At 41.7% G+C, this 19523-nt stretch overlaps 1 protein-coding gene across 6 annotated transcripts in view; it reads left to right on the forward strand.

Annotated features, from left to right (window-relative positions):
• fryb (furry homolog b (Drosophila)) overlaps positions 1 to 19523 on the forward strand; it is a 360066-nt gene that overhangs the window by 264991 nt on the left and 75552 nt on the right. For all 6 annotated transcript variants that reach the window (XR_013888056.1, XM_080197438.1, XM_080197440.1 and 3 more), the window contains exons 37-41: positions 2966 to 3116; positions 7524 to 7627; positions 8758 to 8943; positions 10830 to 11028; positions 14422 to 14543. Coding sequence is in view for 5 of the 6 variants with exons in the window: in XM_080197438.1 (XP_080053564.1) it covers positions 2966 to 3116; positions 7524 to 7627; positions 8758 to 8943; positions 10830 to 11028; positions 14422 to 14543 (762 nt within the window). In the remaining variant the exon portion in view is untranslated. The remainder of the gene's footprint in view (positions 1 to 2965; positions 3117 to 7523; positions 7628 to 8757; positions 8944 to 10829; positions 11029 to 14421; positions 14544 to 19523) is intronic.

Here is a 19523-nt window from a genome sequence, read left to right on the forward strand (position 1 = left end):
TACCTGTACACTCAGATCCCTCTCTCTATCAATACTCTTAAGGATTCTGCCATTTACTGTATATTTCTCATTTGTATTAGACCTTCCAAAATGCATTAACTCACATTTGTCCGGATTAAACTCCATCTGCCATCTCTCCGTCCAAGTTTCTAACCGATCTTGCTGCTGTACCCTCTGATGGTCCTCATCGCTATTCACTATTTACGGCCTCTTCACAATTTACTTCTGTAGCTATCTTTGTGTCGTCAGCAAACTTATCAAGCATATCTTCAGTCCCTTCATCCAAGTCATTTATATAAATTATAAAATGCTGAAGCCCCAGCACTGATCCATGTAGCACACCATTTGTCACACCCTGCTAAACAGAAAAAGACCCATTTATGCCAACTCTGTTTCCTGCTGTCTAGCCAATCTTCAGTTGATACCAATATGTTACCTCCACACCATGAGTTTTTATTTTATGCAATAACCTTTCATGTGACACCTCATCACATGCCTTTTGGAAATCTAAGTACAGTACATCCACCAATGGATGTACTGTACTTACATCCTTTATCCACAACACGAGTGACTCCATCAAAAAATAAATTGGAAGGTGGCAAATGTAACCCACTATTTAAGAAAGGAAGCAGAGCTGAAACCAGGAATTCAACCTGACATCAGTAGGGGGGAAAATTCTAGAATCTATTGTAAATAATGTGATAACTGGAAAATAATAATAGAATTGGACAGTTACAGATTCTAGAATTTTGCAACATGACTACCATTATCTCTGCAACCAACTCTTTCAATACTCTGTGTGTAGATAAGTTCCAGGGAATTTATCATCATTCAATTCTATTACTTTCTCCAGTACTATCTTTTTACTAATATTAATCTCTTCCAGTTCCTCAAGTTCACTTGTCACTTGGTTATACAGTAGTTTTGGGATAATGTCTGTATCTTTCTCCACAAAGCTAAGCACAAAGGGTTTGTTTGGTTCCTCTACCATTTTCTATTCCTCATTATAAATTCTTCTGTCTCCGCCTGTAATGGACCCACATTCTCTCTGTTAATCTTTTACTTTTAATATTGTTATGACCAGGTGAGAAGGGATGAACTGGCTCCCTTCTATTCAACCTCCTCAGTTGGTCACTTTTAAAGTTTATTTTTCATGAGAGTATGACTTTTGCAAATGAGAATATATTTAACCATTTAAGCTGTGAGCAATAAGAAGCCAAGCAAGGTTTTTTGGTCAAAGAAAGAGCAAGTTTATTAACCAAGACTAATAATGCAGTTATTCAAGCCTGCATGCACAGATAAAAGAAATAAGGGGCATTAGAGCCCCATAGGAATTTATGGTTAAGTGTACTTTGAAGTGTACATTTTAAACATTGTGACCAATTTATCTTAGCTGATTTCTTGGATGCGGTCTGATGTAGATGTTAAAATTATTATGAGATCTTGATTCACTGGTGTAATTTGCTTGTTAAGCTGGATGATGTACTGGGGAGAATTTTCTGCACAACCTGTTGCATGTTTCGCGCTGGCCCGCCATTGGCTGGCAGCAGGATCTTCTCATCCCACCACTGTCAGCAGAGTTTCCCATTGACTGTGCTCCTCAGTGATGGGAAACCTATGGCAGAGACATATCATTAGTAAGACTGGATGGTCACGCTGGCATGAACAGCCAGAAAATTTTGGCCAGTATTCAAAAAGGAAGATAAAGCAGCTTTCAGCCTGATTCCTCTACTGAAGACGTTGCACCACTTGTGTTTTTTGCAATCTCTCTCAATAGACTGACCAGCCTTGCCTTGAAATATTTCATCATTTTATATTTCCAAAATGTTTTGGGCATATCTGTCTGTGGCAGCCATTGTTTCAATGCCCAGTACTTTGCATTTTTAATGTCTCTTCCTTGGACAGTTGCAAGTTTTGATGGGTGTCCAGATCGTAGGAATGTCTCTCTCTTCAGACTCTCCTGATAGGGTGATTTGTTTAATTCTCGTCTTCACCTTGGAATGTGGCCTTGCATTTTAAAACAATTTGTTCTGTCTCAGTTCAAATGACAAAAATTTCAGTCAGTTGAAAGTTGAAAAATCATGCTTTCCATAAAGTCCACATAGTCTCGTGACATAGAAACTTTCACACCTGTGTTTATGTTTCTCAGTAAAAAGTCTGACAACACCAGGTTTTAGTCCAACCTATTTATTTGATAATATACTCACAAGCTTTCGAGGGACACCCTCTTCGTCAGGTGAATGGAGAGTTCTCCATTCACCTGACGAAGAGGGACACCCTCTTCCAACCTATTTATTTGATAATATACTCACAAGCTTTCGAGGGACACCCTCTTCGTCAGGTGAATGGAGAGTTCACCTGACGAAGAGGGTGTCCCTCGAAAGCTTGTGAGTATATTATCAAATAAATAGGTTGGACTAAAACCTGGTGTTGTCAGACTTTTTACTGTGTTTACGCCAGTCCAACGCCGGCATACCCACATCATTTATGTTTCTCACCAGTTTCATCTCATATTCTGTTTTCTCTTTCTTCATCAATTTCTTTGTCCTCATTTGCTGAATTCTAAAATGCTTCCAATCCTCAGCCTTACTGTTACTTGGAAGACCGAATAATCATTTTTCTTAATGTTTCTTCATAATTTTGTCCTTTTTTCAAAAGCAGTATTTAAAATGTGTACACATTTATGCTGGCAGGAACTCGCACACAGTCAGTGCAGAACCCTACCTGCAATTTTAATGAATGACAAATTGTGGCAAACTCACCAGAGATTTTTCGATGTGCATTGTCAACAAACAAGGCAGACCTTATAAATTCACAAGAATATCGAAAGTTGATGTCGATCTTCGGGCATGTGATTGTTCAATTATGTTTTTAAAGTGACAAAATAGCTGTTATCATCAAACACAGAATATTTTTAATATTGCACCAGCAATAATTTCAATATTGTTACATCTATAATCTTCAGGTGATCCATTGCCCCCTTATGCTAGTTGGTTGATGAAAACTGTAGAAGCTAATACACCACAGCCCCTTCCAATGCCTGTTAATGGAGGATGCTGGGCTCCCCTTGTGGATTATCTCCCAGAAACCATCACACCTCGTGGACCACTTCACAGGTCAGAAGATTGTCATCAAAATGCTATCTGTACTTTCGAAGATATTTGTCAATATATTTGAATTATCTGTCAAAAATCTAGATATTTTGTACCCAGTACAACAAGGAAAAGCTGTTTTGATCTGTACAGACAATAACTCACTTTACCACATAAAGTAACACTTTTAAAAACGTACCTTGAGTAGACTGATGACATTCTGGTTATATACTATGATTGACTAAGATACTGATTTGGCTCTATGACAACTGTCACCAACACTTTACGATTTTCATTAATCTTAATGAACTCGAATGATTATGGCTCGCATATTTAAGGGAAAAGAACAAGGATGTGTAGTTGTGGGGGTAAACCTAAAAATCCCAGAGACATGAAGGTCCTGATGAACTTCGCAGCAGCACTCACCACTATTTTGTTATACGGTTTCCAAGCTTCCACCCAGATAATGGTCAGACTGCCAAGCTGATGGGAATGATTGCGGGTTGAAGGAAGAGCTGGGACTGGCAGATGGGAAGAGATCATGTGTTGTGGGATCAGTGAAGGGGGAGGATGTCATCAGATTGTGGGTTAGAACACTAGCTATAGTGAGTGCTTAGAAAAAATACATCAGATCTTGACATTAAATTCACGTGGCTCACAAGAATTGCTATAAAAAGCATTTGCCATCTGCAGCCAGCTGCTCCCATCTACATTTTAGCTGCCAGTTTCTGAATCTGGAAAAGCCATTGACATATGTTGGATTGGGTTGTGTCTTGCAAGATTTAATTTCTAACCTCTCACTCAGCCTGGGATGGTTTATTTGTTTTCAACAATCCCATCCCTGATTTCTTAAAATATCTGAAACAATGGAGGTGATCTTACCAGAATTTGGCAAGTGCCAGGCTCAGAGAGAAAACTTGGAACTCTCGACTTGCATGAACCAGTTTTCTCTCCAGATTTTGAGCCTTTTTGAAGAAACAAATGAGTGGATATAGTTTACATTATCACTAGTGGTGGTTGGGGATCCTTGGAGCTGACAACAGGCCCCACAGAGATCAGGCCACCATCTTTAAAGACCCACCCCCGCCCCCGATCATAAATAAAAATAAATTCACCTCACTGCTGCCTTCCGCCACCACCACCATCAGAGGCTCTCCCTGCCCCCTCATCCCCAAACAATCATCACTAGCATTTCCCCCAACCTTGACCCTCCCCACACAATAATTGCCAGCGCCCATTTCAATACCCCCTCCCCCCACCACTCAATGACTGCTCCTGTTTCCAGGAGAGTTCCACAGGGCTTAGAAGTCTTTCAGAATTGATTCCAATAATTTGCCTACTACTGAGGTTAGACTGATCAGCAATTATTATATCTATCCCTCATTCCATTTCTAAAGAAAGGTACAACATTAGCAGTTCTCCAATTGTTCAGCACCATACCTACATCCAGTGAAAACTGGAAAATTATGGTCAGATCATCCTCTATTTCCTCCCTGGCTTCTTTTAACAGCCAGGAATACATTTCATCTGGTGCTGGTGATTTATCCACTTTCAAGGATGTTAATCCCTTTAATACTTCCTCTCTCCCTGTGTTCGCCTTATCTAATATTTCATACTTTTCCTCAACTGCAATGTCTGCAACTCCTCCCCCCCTTCCCCTTTTGTGAAGATATATACAAAGGAGGGAATTTTCTGTCACTGCTTTCAGTAGGCAGAGGAGAATCAAGGAGAAATCCCACAACAATTTTCACGCTGTGGAATTACCCCACTCAGTTGTCCCCACCTCCCGCCAATGTAATGTCAGGAACCCTATTTAAATATATTAATATACTAAGCAGGCCTCCCTGCTGTATCATCCCACCCAAGTAGGGAATTCGCGCCCCCCCCCCCCCCCCCACACATCAATCCCCCACTGGTATGATGTCACATCAGTGGTGTTAACAACAGGCTTTGATAACTGGAAACAGACCCCACTCGGGGCACACAGGTAACTACAGCCCCCAAAGGAAAGAGGATCATGCCTGGCAGTACCCTGGTTAGAATCCCTGGGGGAGGGAGGGGCTTCCATGTGGTGTTTGTATTTTTATTTTTTTTTAAATCAGGGCACCCTTTATAAACAGTGCCACAATCTTTTAAGAACCTATGTTGTTGGCTGTGTGATGTCGTGCGACCTGTCCCTTGCATTTTATTTTCTAAGTGTTTGAAAATACAATGGGAAAGGAGGCCTGGAAGCAACCCTCTGCTTTTCCTGATCAACATAACACTTAAAAAAAATCAGAAAGTTCAGCTTAAAGTTTTCATTAAAAACCCGGCCCATATCTTTCACCTCCACACAAAGGTTACTTTTTTTTGTCTTTTATGGGCCCTCCTCTTTCTTCAGCTATCCTTGTTCTCTAAATGTATTGATAAGCCATCTTTAGGTTCTCCTTGATTATATTGGTCGATATTCTTCCACGCCTGTCTTTCCCTTTTTAATTTTATTTTTGATTTCACCCCTGAACATTCTAGACTCCTCTTAGCTTCCTTTAGTATTGAGTTCTCAGTGTCTGACATAAGTTTTCCTTTTTTGCCTTACTTTACCCTGTATGCTCCTTGACATCCAAGAAGATCCAGCTTTGGCACTCCCACCCTTTTTATTTATGGAGACATATTTACATGGAATCCCTTGAGTCTCCAGTTTGAATGCCTCCTGCTGTTTCCCTCTGCTGTAACACTGAATTACCTTTAAGTTGCTATTTCTGGTCCACTTTTGTTAAATCACTCTTCAGCTTAGTAACATAGGCCCTATCTCAGTTTAGAACTTTAACCCTTATCCTAGCTTTGTCCTTAGCCATAATTATGTTAAAACTAACTGAATTATGATCACTACCACCAAAATGCTTTCCCACAGCCACTCTTTCCACCTGCTCAGCTTAATTTCCTAAAACTAAGTACATAGGAACATAGAAACTAGAAGTAGGCCATTCAGCCCTTTGAGCCTGCTCCACATTCATTTTGATCATGACTGATCATCGAATTCAATACCCTGATCCCCCATTTTCCTCCCATATACCTTTGCTATATCTAATTTCTTTTTGAAATCACACAACGTTTTGGTCTCACTACATTCTGTGGTAATGAATTTGACATGTTCACCACCCTCTGGATGCAGAAATTTCTCCTCTTCTCAACTCTCAAAGGTTTACACGTTATCCTCAAACTATGATCCCCAGTTCTGGACTCCCCCACCATTCGTTCTGAATCTGTCTAACCCTATTAGAATTTTATAGGTTTCTATGAGATCCCTTCTCACCCTTCTAAACTCTAGTGAATATAATCCTAACTGACTTAGTCTCTCCTCATATGACAGACCTGCCATCCCAGAAATCAGCCTGGTAAACCTTCGCTGTATTCCCTCTGTAGCAAGGACATCCTTCCTCAGATAAGGGCACCAAAACTGCACACAATACTCCAGATGTGGCCTCACCAATGCCCTATACAATTGCAGCAAAACATTCCTATCTCTATACTCAAATCCTTTGGCTATAAAGGCCAACACATCATTTGTTTTCTTTACTGTTTGCACGCTTACTTTCTGCAATTGATGCGTGAGGACTCATTGAGTATCTATCTTTCTCAATTTATACCCATTCAAGTAATAATCTGTCTTCCTATTATTGCTACCAATGTGGATAACCTCACATTTACCCACATTGTACTGCATCTGCTATGCAGATGCCCACACACTCAGCCTGTCCAAATCACGCTGAAGCATCTCTGCATTCTCGCAGCTCAGCCTCCTACCCAACTTGGTGTCATCTGCAAATTTGGAGATAATACATTCAGCCCAACAGCTTTGAATACAAATGGGCCAAAGTTTCAGAGAACTGACATGAATCTTCCAATCTGCCTGCCTCACCACTCGTCCACCTAAATGGCCACACCTGACCTTCTTCCAGGGCTGACAGGCCCAACTTGATCTTGTTCCCATCTCCTTAAAGCAAAAATGCCCAGTTGGGAAATTTTCTGACTTGAGCTCCCCACCTCTTTAGCAGAGATCCAGCCCAACTTTTAAGGTTTGTGCTCTTGCTTTCTGACCAGTTGAGTATTTCCAGCAATTTTTTTTGTTCTTTTTGATTTCCAGGAGCTGTAGTATTTTGCTTGTTGCAGAAAGCTAAAAGGTGTAATTGAACACTACGCACCCAGCTTTCTGCCTAAACCATGTAATTTGATCCATTGGCTGTACACTGTTAGCCTTATAGTCCATTAAAAATTACTTTCCTACCTAACAGTTAGAATGTCTTGTCATCATGTTTTACACCAGTACTTGCCAGTGTTCTGCACGATGTCATCAGTAACTGCATACCAAATAAATAAATTTATAAGCTAAGCTATTGCTTAGCTGAACTTACTATGGTTCACTACTCACATTTTGCATTTCTATGGGAATAGGTGCAACATTGCTGTCATCTTCATGACGGAGATGGTGGTTGACCATAGCGTTAGAGAAGACTGGGCTCTACATCTGCCACTGCTAATTCATGCACTCTTTCTAGGTAAGGCCATTTTATTTTTTGCATTTCAAGTTGTAAGAATTATGTATATGAATTTATGAAAGGTGCAAAAGATTCATTTTTCAGATTAGGCTCCTTACAGCTTTTTGGTGTCCGTGGGAGTCCATGGAGAGAATCGGCTTGCTTCACATCCCCTGGCTGAACAAGGAAGTTCATTCATTTTCTTCCAATGCCGCTGCTTCATCTTCCTCTGGAATGCACTTGCACTCACCAGCTAGGGCGATGACCCTGTTAGAAGGCCATCACCTGGAGCAGGGGTAGAGTGTGTCATGCCACTGCCTCCACTCCATCCAGCATCTTGGTGAGGGGCTCTGAAAAGCACAGTGTGAGCTTCTAGGCTGCCATTCCCTGCAGTTGCTATGGAACAAGTGTAGGGGAGCTGTTTATATGGAGCTGTTGAGTGCTTGCAACAGTTAAATTGTTGTGGAGCAGGTGAATCAGATGGAACATGCTGCAAGTACAGCATGATTCATTGGCAAAAAAATATTACTAATGAGACATAAGATTTGTTTCAAAAACACACTGGTGACATTGGCAGGTAACACCTGAGGCAGGATTTTCTAGCTACGCTCACCCCAAAACTGGAAAATCCCACCTGACATCAACAGACCTTTGCATAGTCCGCCCTCTGCCCGCTACAGTTTCCATAGTGGGTGGGACAAGAACAGTCTCCCCTTTTTTTTCACACCAGAATCAACGCTGACATTTCACTCTGGCTCTTAAGAAGTGAGTTGATAATCCCTTATGAGGGAGGGTGTTTAAATGAAATTCTGTGACTCACAGTGGTCACTGAGATCTTGATGTGTTTCTGTGGAATCTGTCATGAATGTGCAATGTAGTATGATTAACCAGTGTTTGCCTGTTAATTCATATTTACCTTACTTTTCTGATTTATGGTAAAGTTTATTTTGTTTGTTTAAACACATAAATCTTATGGCTTTATTCTCCTGGTAAGCAAATGGGATTTCAAAGTTTGTCAACTTTAAACAAAAAATTGGTTTGTAAATGTATTGTAACAAAATGTATATCTGTGTTATAAACCTTCTTTACCAATGTGATAACTGAAGAACAAGGATAACATTGCACTTATTTTCCTGTTACCTTTTTTTAAGGTCTTGATCACTACCGCCCAGAAGTTTTTGAACACAGCAAAAGATTACTTTTACATCTCTTAATAGCCTTGTCTTGCAATGACAATTTCCAGGCTGTGGCTACAGTTCTTCTGCTCAACAGAGAAGTCAGTGAAAGTAAAACACTTACAGTAAAACCAGTTTACCCACCAGAATATCTCTATTCAGGTAAAGATAAAATTGAAATAAAATGAGATTTCACCAGTTTAGTTACCCAGGGATGGTAAATTAAAATCTCATAGTTTGTAAATAATCTTAAATATTTCAGTTTTCCTGTTTTGAAACACATTTTCCTATTTTATGTAGATATTTTTGAAGACCAGGTAACATATTTCTCAATGTCACAAGCTATGAAAATTTACTTCAAAATATGTACTTTTGATGATATGAATCCTCTTGTGCCTATGCTGTTCATTCTTTCCCAGAGAGAAAAAAAATGACTTATACCCAAGCACTGCCAACGATGTTGGTAGGTTAGTACAAAGAACAAAAAACAGCCCAGGAAACAGGCCCTTCAGCCCAACGAGCCCGCTCCGCCATTTTAACATTACCAGTAACCCCCCTTTCCCCCGTGACCCTTATCTATTGTTTTATGGCAATCCACATTGAGGGAAACTAATTTAGGGACAATTTATTACTTCCAATCAGGGACTTATTTCTAGATTTTAAAAAACCTGAAGTCAAGTTCAGTAGGGTAGCAAGGTGATAGTGGTTAGCACTGCTGCTTCACAGCGCCAGGAACCTGGGTTCTGTTGGATGACTGTTTGGAATTTCTACATTTCCCTGTGCATGCATGTGTTTCCTCCAGATGCTCCAGTTTCCTCCAAAGATGTGCAGAGTAGGTGGACTGGCCATGCTAAATTGCCTCTTAGGGCCTGATCTTACCAAACATTTTGGGCATGAAATCGTGGTAAATTCGGGCATCGGGCCTGTAACACGATCTGCACCCAAAACCAAGCAGATCACGCCTTTACTAACACCTGATTTGGGCGTGGATCCGGTCCATGCCCCAATCAGGCAGCCCGACAATTTAAATGTATTAGCATGCATTTAAATCAACTTAATGAACCGCGCGCCCAACTATCGCCAAATCCCATTTTACCATCTTTGGATCGTTCTGGATCCACGCTGTTATCAACCTGCAGAATAAAAATCCGAAGCAGATTCCTATTCTTCAGGGGAACCTCCAAAGCCCATCCTCGCAGACCCCCCGCTAACCACACTGGCAGACCCGCTCCCCCACGATCCGAACCCCCTAGGAGGCAGAGCCCCCTCGGCAGAGCACACCCCCCCCCCCGCCCCCTCTCAGCGGGAGGCAGGCCCCCCAACCCACGATCAGACCCCCAGGGAGGCAGGCCGCCCCAACAGACTCCCTCCCCATGGACAGACCCCCCCGCCTCGGCAAAGCACACCCCTAACCTACATCAATTGCTGCTGTCCCTCCACTATCCTTCTGACCTGCACTCGATGTGGAGATGCCGGTGTTGGACTGGGGTCAACACCGTAAGAAGTCTCACAACACCAGGAGCTGTCAAAAAGAGTGCGGGCGCGCTGGAACAAGGATTCATTTTACGTCCGGATCTGGCACTTAGCCTCCAATTGGTAAAATCTGGCCCTTAGTGTTCCAATATGTGTAGGTTAGGTGGATTAGCCATGGTAAATGCATGGGGTTACTGGGATAGGGGCCTGAGTAAGACACGCATTTCTTGTAATTAAAAATTGTAAAAATACAGATTTTTTTCACAAACAGAAAAATGATGTTTTTTTCTTTACAACAGCTTTGAAATATTTTAAATTGATAGTTTGGGTTCAATGAAGTTCACTCCCTGATAACTTATTAGGCAAACCAAATAATAGCAAACAATAGCAAGTGCTTACATCACCTAATTTATCATATTGCGTGATATTTGTTCCAAAAAAAAACACTGGATTTAGAGAACTATTTGCACCCTTGAAATAAAAAGAATATTATTTGTCCAAATTCAGATTCACAGAGCAAAATGAATGTATTTTGTATTGATTCCTACAGTGACAATTTTGTCTATTTGCACTAGGTGGTTTTGACTTCTTAAGAGAGTATCAGTCTTCTCCAGTTCCAGATTCAGGATTAAGCTCAAGTTCCACGTCTTCTAGTATCAGCCTGGGAGGCAGTAGTGGAAACCTTCCACAAACTTCACAGGAGATGGAAGAGATTGAAGCAGCAGCTGAAATAGATGAGAAGGCTCACAAGCTAATTGAATTTTTAGCAACCAGGTAATAAACTTAAGACATGGGTTTCACTGTACATATCTATATTTTTACATTTTGTGTTCATAATGGAAAAGCACTCATTTAAAGTATTTTAAAAAGAAAAGCACTTAAGATTTAGAAAACTGTGATAGAGTCAAAGGTGTTGCCCTAATTCTGAGAAAATGATCCCATTAAATTGAAATAATTAGCATACATGTCATTTCAGCTAATGGAAAAAGACAAGCAGGTGAAGTGGTTTCACATCGCATCAGTAAATCCCATTGCCAGAAACCTTTAACCTCCAAGGCTGGGATTCTCTGGTGCTCCTGCAGTGAACGGGCTGGAATTCTCCAACCTCGCCTATGGCGAGGATTTTTCAGTCCTGCTGCTATGAATGGAGTTCTCCATTCTGTGAATTCTCCATTCACAGTGGCAGGGTGTACGAGATCAGAGAATTCCAGCCTGGAGTTTTGGCTCAGCACTAAATTCTCCATTCTCGCCGGCAGTGGAGCAGGCACAGACAAGATTGAAGAATTCTGCCCCATTAATTCCAAATTCAGCCCAATCTTATTAAAAGAAATCAAAGGACCAAATCCTTCCAATATTAAAGAGCACCCCTTACAGGCAAAGGACAGGCAATCTTTTAAGTTTAATGTTATTTATTACTGTCACAAGTGCACTTACATTAACACTGCAATGAAGTTACTATGAATATGCCCTAGTCACCACACTTCGGTGCCTGGTTCAAGTACATGAGGGAGAATTTAGCATGACCATTGCATCCAACGAGCACGTCTTTTGGACTTGTGGGAGGAAACCAGAGCACCTGGAGGAAACCGACGCAAACGCGAGGAGACCATGCAGACTCTGCACAGGCAGTAACCCAAGCCTGGTCCCTGGCACTGTGAGACAGCAGTGTTTGACCTCACAGAGAGATAAAAACTGAGAATGGTCATAGGCAGTGAATGTGCATTAATACTTTACAGTATTTCTGACACAAGAAGCCACAATGGTTTTAATATTTTGCAGAGGAGTTTTCACTGCATAACAATTCCACCAGAATAATAGAGAATAATGCCATTTTTAGGATTCCACCAGAATTGATGTGGGATGTACAGTATGTCCAACAAAACATGATCTAGCAATGCTTGGCACTAACACCACCTCTAGCATCCAGGGTTGCTATGGTAGCAAAGGAACGATTTAAAAATTTAAGAGAATTACCTTAACCATTGCAATCCATAAATCAGCTTGTAAAATTTATGCTGTTTAATCCAGTATCTGTAGATAAAACTGGGTCTGTCAGTTTTCCATTTTCCTTCAAAAACAAGACTTAATCGCGTCAATGCCAGAACAAATTCATAGGTGTTAGGCTGCTGCAATCCAATTTAAAATAAATTAATGTATAAATCCTATAGTTATCTTGAACCATAAGTGAGTGAACAGCGCCATCTACTGTTTGATTAAATTGCTTTCTAGAATCTCACTTAAAATATTCACATAAAAACATTTTATTCGTTTTTAAACAAAAGATTCGAATTGGATGCATTGGTGAAAGTTGTATTTTGTATTGCTTAACAAACTATTTTGTCATCATCAAGGAATGGTATTTGTATACTAATGGGCAACAATGACTTGGAAAGAGTACTTTCAATTTCAAGGATGTCTACTCTTCTGCAGAGCCAAATTCCATTGGGGCAGGACTTCCACTTGCCACTCTGATTTTAACCCAATTTACCATCTGGGGCAGAAACTCTGAAGGGGGTAGGAACTTTGTAGGTCTTGATATTGAGTATTCGTTGGAGCAGGCTGTGCACTTGCCCTTTAAATTACAGACGTATGAGGCCATGCTGGGCAAAAGCCAAAGGAAATAAAATATAAAATACCAATAAAATCATAGCTTAAAATACAGAGAAATTTAATATTGATAATAGACTCCTGCTCATAGGACTTGATGGTGTCGAAGATTATACATTGACGTCTCATATTCGTGACATGTTAAAACTAGATGAGCTTCTCCTGAGTGAGAATCCTATGTTTAGATTTAATCCCACAAAGCTTCTAATTTGGTACCAAATTTAGAACTTCTTTAAAACAATGGGATGCTCCTCTGGAAAATTAGGAAATATAATGCAGCAAGACACAATTGAATTGATATGCTTTCCATTTCAATACCGCTATCTAGAAAATTTGGAAATACAGTTTTAAGACTAGTCTTTATTGATTTGGAAAAGCTAATAGAATCTGAGCACACAGCTGGCATTAACTTTATGGGCAGAATTTTATGCTCATCAGCCCCTCCCCAAAACTTTTAGAAGTGTAAAACTTCTCTGCATTTTGGGTGGGAAAGGAGCAGATGTTGGAGAGGGACTCGCTGTGAAGCCACCTCACAGTTGAGACACCCTCCCCTCCAGGACATTGGAGCTTTAAGATCCTCTACCTCCCTCGAAGCCATAATCACTCCACTCTCCCCTTCCCCCCGGGCATTCCCTACTCTCCCTCACCAGGACTTACTGTTCAACATTCTGGGACTTAGTTCCAGGCAGAGCACTGTAGTAGCACTTCTGACCCACTGCAGTGCTGTGGCTGGCCCAGTTAGAGAGCTGTCGGCCAATCTGATAGCTATCACAGATGGGACTTCCTTCCAAGGACGAACTGAAGTCCTAACAAATTAATGATCAAGCGAGCTGTTAAGTGACACTGGGAATTCGAGAGTCGGCAGTTGTGCATTACATGCTGACTCTCGGGATGGCGAGTGTCAATCACTCGTCATCCTTAAAACCCTACTCAATATGATTTAGGTGTTTAGCCCAGTCTCAGAGACTGATCTTGTTTTGACACACATGTAATATGTATATTTGAGGCAGCTGATTAGTTCAGGTGAGGATCCAAAACTATAATTATGAAAATAATAAAGTTGATACAGGAGAGACTTTAAAGCCTACTACCTGTCTAGTTCCTGCCAATGGTCTAGCTATTATCAGCTTTCCTGGAACTGAGTAAGGAGGGAGGATTTATTATGAGAGTTTGGGTCTTGTGGTACATATAAGACACATAATTGCCATCTTAGGACAGTAGACATGTGCCACCACACTTGACACAGTATCAGCTGGTAGTTCAGCAACAGAGGAGCCCAGCAATCAAGTTTTGTCTTTTTGTGGCAGCTGTTATTGCAGTAGTCTAAAGCCAGCATAATTACATGATAATTTTTACATTAATGGATAAGTATTTGATACTGAAAGTATCCTTCCATTTTGTCCTTATTCTGTAAAATGAACAGTAAGGCCAAAAGCTACATTATCTTAATTTAAAAATATAATTTTTATCAAGACACTTGTGATTATATACTTCTGAATACAAATCGCAATGATCTAAATGTGAATAGACTCAATTACAGAATAAAGTTATTTTGTCTAGGGCATTTGGACCTCTATGGTGCCATGAAGATATTACTCCAAAGAACCACAATTCTCGAAGTGCTGAAGAGTTAACCAACTTCCTACGCCACGTTGTATCCATATTTAAAGATGTAAAATCAGGTATTTTACTTTACTACTTCAAGAAACAGTTCAAGTAATATTTAACATAAGTGAATTGTTGTATATTTTTATGTTTATTGAAACATAGATCTTAGGAGCAGCGATAGGTCATTCAGCCCTTCAAGCCTGCTCTGCCATTCAATAAAATCATGGTGGATCTGATTGTAGTCTCAATTCCACTTTCCTGTTTACCACCCCCCACACTGATTCCCTTCTATACCACAAAATCTGTCCAACTCAAGTTTCAATAAACTCGATGACCCAGTCTCTATGACATTCTGGAAAAAAATTGCAGACTAACAGAAACACTAACACTGAACAAAACACAGAGAAACTAATAACCCTCTGAGGGAAAGAAATTCTCCTCATCTAAGTCTCATAAGGGGGAGACCTGTTACTTTTAAAACTGTGTCCCTTAGTTCTAGTCCAGCCCGCAGCTGCTCTATCAAGTCATAGATTCAGAGAAAGATACCGCAGAGATGGAGGCCATTCCACATATATTTTATTTATGTATTTGTCACAAATAGGCTTACATAAACACTGCAATTAAGTTACTGAAAATTCCCTAGTCACCACACTCCAGCACCTGTCCAGGCGCACTGAGGGAAAATTTAAAATGGCCAATGCACCTAACCAACACATCTTTCGGACTCTGGGAGGAAACCAGAGCACCCAGAGGAAACCCACGCGACACGGGGAGAACGTGCAGATAATGACCCAAGTCAGGAATCGAACCCAGATCTCTGATGCTGTGAGGCAGCAGTGCTAACAACTGTGCCACACCACTGTGCCATCGTGCCACCCCTGTATAGTACCTGTACCATAAAGAGATTTTTTTTTAAACATTCTTTCACTGGACTTGGGGTGTTGCTGGCTAAACCAGCATTTTTACTGCAATCTGTGATGTTGGTAAACCCACAGTGCCATTAGGGAGGGATTTCCAGGATTTCAGCTCAACAACAGTGAAGAAACAGCAATATACTTCCAAGGCAGGATGGTGTGTGGCTTGGAGGCGAACTTACAGGTGATAGTGTTCCCATGTATTTCCTGCTCTTGTCCTTCGAGATGGTAGAGGCCATATGTTTGGAAGATGCTGCCAAAGGAGACTTGCTGAGCAGCTGCACCTTGTAGATGGTACATACTGTCACCAACATTTGTTAGTAGTGGAGGAAGTGAATGTTTAAGATAGTGGATGGAGTGCCAGTCAAGTGGGCTGCTTTGTCCTGGTCAGTATTGAGGTTCTTGAATATTGTTGAAGCTGCACTCAAGTGGAGAGTATTCCATCACTCTTGTGATGGACTTGTGCCTTATACATGGTGAGCAGGCTTTAGGGAGTCAGGAGGTGAGCTATTCTTCACAAAATTCCCAGCCTCTGACCTGCTCTTGTAACTAAAGTATTTATATGGCTACTTCAGTTCAGTTTCTAGTCACTAGTAATCCCAAAAATGTTGATAGTGGGGGATTCAGCAATGGTAACAGCATAGAACGTCAAGAGAAATTTAGATATATAGGAGCCGGAGTAGGCTATTCAGCCCATCAAGTCTGCTCTGCCACTCAATATGGTTATGGCTGATCATCCACTTCAGTGCCATTTTCCAACATTAGCTGCATTTCCTTTCATGTCATTTACATTTAGAAATCTGTCAATTTCTGCTTTTAACGTATTGATTGACTGAGCTTCCAGAGTCCTCTAGGGTAGAGAATTCCAAAGGTTCATAACATCCGAGTCAAAACAATTTCTCCTCACCTTGGTTCGCACACATAGTGGAATTCTCCCAAAAACGTTCTAAATGTCGAACTCGTGGGAAAACTGGAGTATTTCACACTATTTTTTTCAGTGAGAGTTGACACCAGTATCTCTCACACCCTGTCCAATGCAGAGGCCACCAGTGTGAATATCATTAGATTTCAGGAAGTGGACCTATTCCTGCCTGGGAGGCTGAAACCAGCGGGCCTGTGCACATGCACAGTGATTTTGAACTGTCAGCCTCCCTGTTTGCTGGCCAGCAATTGAGCTGGCAAGCCCAGGATCCCCGCAGTGCCACCCCCCCATGACCTGATTGCAGCTCCCCCCCCGACCATTCCCAGCTGGCCTCGACACTGCTCACCCACGCACCCCCCCCTCCACCCCCACCATCCCGAACGGCCCCAATCTCCAGCAGACCCCCCCCCACCACCTGTAGTGCCAATATTCCCCACTATCTCCTGCCCCCCCCCCCATTCCCCAGTAGGCCTCTACTTGGTAGGCATCCCCCAACCTGCCCCGATCTTCAGCCCCACTCCTACAGCAGTCCTGACCCCACCCACCCCGATCGTTGGCCTCCCTCCTGCCCCCTACAATCCCCATGCAGAGTAAGAAATCTCACAACACCCATGCAGAGGGGGACCCCACACCCCTACTGATTGCCCCTAAGCCCTGCCCCCTATAACCCCCAATCCCTTGGCACTTCAGTGCCTGGTGTGCAGTGCCAGGGGGCACAGGCTGGCATTGCCAGGGTGCCCATGCCCAGGGGAAACTACCCCCACTTCACCCAACTGCCTGAGGTACCCTGATTGCCCCCCTTCGCTCCAGCTGGGTCAGGCCACTAGTTCCTTGAAAGTGGGGAGCTAATCTGAATCCTGTTGGAGTGAAAAGCTCCTGGCGGGGTGGAAGATGCTAGCAGACCTGGAGAATTCAGTCTCGGACTTATTAATCACATTAAAATAACATTAAAATAAGATGTAAAGGACTTAACTGGTGTTTGCATCGGTTTCCAGTGCAACTCAGATGGCACCAGAAATCCAGCGCCAGGAGATGCGCGCATGGCACGAATGCATACAAGAATCCTGTGCATGCCCAGATGCAAGATTCTCTCACCACGCCATACTAGAAAATTTGTGTGGCAGGGTGGGAGAATCGCCCCCATCGATTCAAATTGACATACAATACGTTTTATTGAAAAAGATTTTCTCTGCATGATGCAAATACAAGACTGAAAGTAAAACAGCAGCCTGCAGCAATACCCTTTTGACATCATCATCAAATCATGTTATCAGCTCTTAAAGCAACTTGTAACCCTTTTAAATATATAACAATACACCTTTTTGGGAACAAGTGTGGTGAAGCTTCACTGCACTCCCTCTAACAATAATATCCTTCCCAAGGTTCTACACAAATGAAGCAAAACTTCGCTACACCTGTGCTCAAATCCTCTTCTAATAAAGAGCTAATATACCATCCAGAGAAATGATAGAAAAGTTAAATGATTACTTTGTGTTAGTCTTCACTGAGGAAGATAAAAGAAATCTCCCAGAATTAGAGATCCAAGGAACTAGGAAGTCACACGTTTTAATGTATTTTCCCAATTTGCCCCTCATACCTTCATAATTTCTTTCATTCAAACATTACCCAGGCTTCAGATTGAAATATCTCACTTTCAAACATAGTGCAAAATTAGCACGTTATGATCACTCATCCCTAAACGTTCTTTTACAACAAGATTACTAATTAGCCCTTTCTCATCACATAATATTAGATCTAAAATAGCTTGCTCCCTGGTCACTTCCTTAACATACTGCTATTGAAAACCATTCCTTACACTCCAGAAATTTGTCCTCCACCAGATTAGGTTTCCCACTCATTAGGTTTGCCCAGTCTGCATGCAGATTGAAGTCTCCCAAGATTACTGTATTATCAATGCCACATGCTTATCTTGATTTGTACCATTCCCCAACAGTACCATGACTGTTTGATGGTCTTATAAACAACTTCTCCAATGTTTGATGTCCCTTGCTGTTTCTTTGCTGCACCCAAATAGATCCCATATTTTATTCTTTTAATCTGAGATCCTCCCTTACTAATGTATTGACCCCATCCCTTAATATCAGTGCAGCACCACCTCATTTTTATTTTTGCTTGTTCTTACTAAATGTTGAATATCCTATTGATTTCCATAGAAACCCAGCTGATTCTAACCAATTTGGTAGAGGTTGCATTGGCCAAGAGAGGCAAAAGGTCTGGATCATCCTAAAAATACAGATAGAAGAGATTGCATGGCAAAGCAAAGCATGGAAATTATATGAAATAAAGCAAATCTGAAATTAAAAAATATTTACTGAGGGAAAACTAAAACATTTAAATGAAATTAGTAGTTCATTGGGTACTTTGTTGATGTCACCTATTAAGTAATTTACTTCTTCTCTTCAGCACCCTGTTTTTCCACCATTCCCAACTTTACACCATATTCTTCAGTTATGAGAACGTGTTCCAAGGACAACAGTGTCGGTAATTCCATTCAGGCAAGACATGGACTTCACTTGCATTAATGGTTGACATTTTGGTCTCCCAACTGAAGTGTCAGCATAGGCTGGATACTGAAGTCTCTAGAATGGGGCATGAATCTACGGTCTTAGACTAAGAGGCAAAATTACTACCAGCAGCCAGTGCTGACATTTTCTGTGCTAGAAACTGGAACAGGTCACCCAGATGCACTCAAATACTGTTGGAAGACCAAAATCAAAACTTCTAAGTTTTTCTTTCCTCTCTGGTCAATCATTTTGATCACACGTCTTCTCTGAAACATCCCACCATTTGGATAAATGGTCAAACATTCCTGATGCACAAGCTATGGTTAATATTCAACTTTGAGTTATTAAATAAAATGAAATTGCGATCATCATTCTAAATCATATAGGGGCTGATTCCAGCAGACAAAGCGCTGGGAGACATCAGAGGATGCTGCTTAGTAGGCTCCCCAGTGTGCAACATGACCATGTGTCTCCAGGGCTCGGATTTTCAGCATTGTCAGCTCCGGGGGTGGGGGTGGGGTGGGGGGGGGGGGGGGGGGGGGGGGGAGGTGGGGGTGGTGTTCGGGGCTGGTCTGGAAATGTCTGGGAGACCAGTGATCGGGGGGTAGGGAGCGTCCCGCAGTCAACAATGGGGGTTTGCAGTGCTGGCCAGCAATTAAATCGGCCAACGATCGGGAAACGTGCAGTGCAGGG

This window comes from Carcharhinus amblyrhynchos, chromosome 10 (assembly GCF_965287045.1).
Source record: "Carcharhinus amblyrhynchos chromosome 10, sCarAmb.v2.hapA, whole genome shotgun sequence".
Classification (NCBI taxonomy): Eukaryota; Metazoa; Chordata; class Chondrichthyes; order Carcharhiniformes; family Carcharhinidae; genus Carcharhinus; species Carcharhinus amblyrhynchos.